At 36.1% G+C, this 3,825-nt stretch overlaps 1 protein-coding gene across 1 annotated transcript; it reads left to right on the top strand.

The window, feature by feature from the left end:
* Positions 1-300: 300 nt before the first annotated feature.
* KLHL34 (kelch like family member 34) lies at positions 301-3,608 on the top strand. The gene is made up of 2 exons (XM_087726473.1): positions 301-1,541; positions 1,773-3,608. Exons 1-2 carry the CDS (start codon positions 978-980, stop codon positions 2,724-2,726), a joined length of 1,518 nt encoding a protein of 505 aa, XP_087582599.1. The 5' UTR covers positions 301-977; the 3' UTR covers positions 2,727-3,608.
* The last annotated feature ends 217 nt before the right edge of the window (positions 3,609-3,825 follow it).

The raw sequence follows: 3,825 nt of genomic DNA, 5'->3' as shown, positions 1-3,825 counted from the left end.
AGAGAAGTTCAAATTCAGTCCATTAGTAATCTCTTGAAACTCAACTATAAACACATTAGTTGGGAGGATACAGTTTTAGGTATAATTTTGTCATTCCTCCAAAGAACTATATTGCTCTTATGATTTGCATCCAAGTCACTCATTGTCAGATGCTTTGAACTGTACCTCTTGCTAAATGACTGCTTTATCCTCCTTCATTTGCTCACACTCTCCCTCCCACCCGAATGTTCTCAGTTCAGCACTTGAACAGTTATGATAACAGGTAGTGTTTGCAGTCTATTCTGGTCACTGTGAGTTATGGTGATATCATATAAGCCAAAGGGCTCTAGTATTACAAATTAAATCTCTTAGTAATTCTAGTGTTTTGTTATTTTCTGTTCCCAGGTTAAAGGTTTACATGTTCACAAAGTGTTCCTGATCTTATCAGTAGGTGCTGATTTGATTTTCAATAGAGACTTCCTTCAAGCAAGATCACCATACTTGGCTTGTTGCCTCATGGGGATAAGAGCTAAAATTGTCTAAGACTAAAATACAGAGCTCAGGCAAAAGCCACAGCAAAACGTAACCCTTTCTACTTTCAGATGCTTCTTGATGCACCAGCAAGCCCAGAACTTCTATGTACCGTAATCATCTTGAGAGAGGTATTTGAGCTGATGAGAAGCTTCACTAAGTGCCATCTAAGTCTCAAATTGATCATCTGAGACTGACCTAATAAGAGCTCTTATTTTGTGGACCAACTCTCTTTTAACAGGAAATGGAGGTGAGAGAAATACATGTCGAAGGATGATACTAGAATCAGCTTTATGAAATGAATGCATGAAATAATAACAGATGCTAAATTAAGAGGAATGTAAAATTAGTATGTGAACTGTCTGTCATCAGGGGAAGATGACTTTTTTCCAAACCTGAACTTTGCACATTTGCCCCCTTTTTTCATCATTGGCAAAAAGAGCTTTGGGAGCATTTTGTGCTGCATAATGACTTATTTCTTGTCTTATTGCAAAAAACACTGTAGTGCTGTATTGTCTGAATACCAAACTCTCCGAAAGGAAGGCTTGCTCTGTGACATTCTGTTAAAAGTAAAAGAAAATGAATTTCCTGCACACAAGTCTTTGTTAGTCTGTTCCAGTGACTACTTCAAGGCCATGTTCAAGAGTTATACCAAAGAATCAAAGTCTGCTGTTGTTCATCTGCAAGTCGTCTCGGCTACTGGGTTGCAACATGTTCTGGATTTCATTTATACATCCTGGCTGCCTTTGTCTTTTACCACTTTGGAAGATACCTTAGAAGCTGCTACTTACTTACAAGTACCCGAGGCAATCTGTTTATGCAGCCAATACTTGGGTAACAATCTCAATCTGGAGAACTGCTGTTTTTCAGCCAATATTGCAACAAAATTTTATCTTCCAGATGCTCTATCTGCAGCAGAAAAATATCTTATTATTAATCTCTGGAAACTACTAAACCTGGATTTTGCAGGTCTGCTGGAACTGAATTTCCGGTCTTTGAAGGCAGTAGTAGAATCTCCTGATATACTTATGGTGAGAGAATCTAATTTGTTAGATCTATTATTAAAGTGGCTAGCATATGATAAATTGAGGCTCATCCACACTACTAATCTTTTGGAACATGTAAGATATAGTCTCATTCCTATGGAAGATCTGAGAAATATCTACACTCAGTCAGAAGTGCCTTTAACGACTCCTGTAAAATGTTTAATTAGAAAAGCAATAAACTATCATTCACTTATTTATAAACAACCTATCTTGCAGGATAAATATAGCACTTTGAGAAACCAGAAGATATGGATTATCCTGCTTGGAGGTATGATTGCACACGAAGGGCTTGTCAAAGAAGTGATGGCTTTTGATGTTTACAATCACAAGTGGCAAAATTTAACAGAGTTACCAGATAGGATACAAAATCATTGTGTATGTACTATTGGAAACTTTCTATATGTGCTTGGTGGAGAAATGGAAGATATGCAAAGTGATCATATCTTGAAAGTTACAAATAAAGTCCATCGCTATGACCCAAGATTTAATAAATGGATACAAATTACTGGGATGCTGGAAAAAAGGTGTCAATTTTCTTGCTGTATCTTAGAGAATGCAATCATTGCAATTGGTGGACAAAGTGAAGATAAAAAATTGCATTCATCTGTTGAAATCTATGATATTAGTAAAGACAGGTGGACAAAACTTCATGATTTGCCATGCAAAGTACATGGCCACGCTGGTACTGTTTGTAAGAATACTATTTATATATCAGGGGGCAAATACATGGGTCAAAGTAACACAAGTAATGATATGTATGCTTTGAGTAATCTTGAAGGGGAATGGAGAAAACAAGCCCCAATGAGCATTGCTCGTTTTGGGCATCAGATGGCTACAATCCGAGATTCAATTTTTACATTTTTAGGTTTTTATGAACCATTCTCTGAGATTGAAAAATATGACCCTGACCAGAATCAATGGACCCATTTAAGGCCATTGGTATACGATCGATATAGTTATGGTTTAGCAGTAGTGGAGGAAACAGCCATCCTTATTGGAGGGAAGAAATGGCAAGACTCTCAGGAAATTCCAACTCAGGATGTTGTAGGTTATGATATTGATAATGACTGTTGGGAAGTAATCTGCAAAACTCCTTTGCCTTGGTATGGATTGCAGTGTGGAGTGCTAGAACTTTCTGAATTAGTAGAAGGTAAAGACATGCAACAGTAAGAGACAAATATTGATATCACACCTCATTGAACTAGGAAAACAAGGATTATGGAAGGATACAACATGCATTATTAGGGATTAAACAATTATTTTATATACATATATTTAAATTATGCAATCTGTATCAGACGTGGCAAACATGCAGCCCACGGGCTATGTCTAGCCTGTAATAGGCCAGGGAGTTGGCCTGCAGGGCCATCCTGAAGACAGATAGGGACAAATGCTGCCCTTGGACTGGCCATACCCCCCCCCAGCCCCTCAAGGGCAAACAAACTCCTGATAGGGACAACATTAATGTTTTATGAAAAAAAGATGTATACTTCTAATTTTGCTATTTTGTGTGGTCCACATTGTTAAACAATACTGGTTAATTCATAGGAATATCAAACAGAGTACTTTCCTCATCTTTATTTAATCAGAAATGAACAAATAATTAAATATGATTGTAAGAGCTGTTGTGATATTAGAGATTCTTAATTGTTTTCTTATTCTATTTAAAAGTATAATTATTATTTTCCTAATTTGCCAACTGTTGTTACTATAATCTAGTTTTATCCAAGTGTCTACATAACATCAACATGTTTTCAAGCCTATATAATTCATTATTTACATGCATGAATAGGCTGATCATCTCAGGAAAATGCCACTTTTCAGCTATTATTGAAATGCTAGGTAGAATTACTTTGTAAAATGTAATTATAAACATCATATGAAAAAACAAGTGAATTTTTTCACTCGCAAATATTCAGTTGTTCCCTCCACTGGTTTCCATTTGGTAAAATTTATGGAGCGGGAAAAAGCCACAAGTACTAATAATCGTAAAAATGTTGATTGTTAAGCAAGGTATTGTACTAAATATATATACAGTTAGTGTCTGGAGGTATAGCTACCATATGTTACGTGTCCTATTGGATCATGCTGCTGGGAAAACATTTGTTACATACAGATTAATAAAAATTGCCCTTGTATATGATTCACTTTTAACTGCAAAGGGCATAAACAGTCACCTCCTCTGTTACTGCTGGAATAGGATAGTATGTTTTACATTTCTCTGTATGCCAGTGTGAAATCTGAGAATAAATGAAATTTATAATTATAT

This window comes from Thamnophis sirtalis, unplaced genomic scaffold (assembly GCF_051295495.1).
Source record: "Thamnophis sirtalis isolate CommonGarterSnake01/CBP01778 unplaced genomic scaffold, rThaSir2_p1.2 scaffold_12, whole genome shotgun sequence".
Taxonomy (NCBI): domain Eukaryota; kingdom Metazoa; phylum Chordata; class Lepidosauria; order Squamata; family Natricidae; genus Thamnophis; species Thamnophis sirtalis.
Note: the sequence above shows the minus strand (reverse complement) of the source record. Positions and strands in the feature narration are given on the sequence as shown.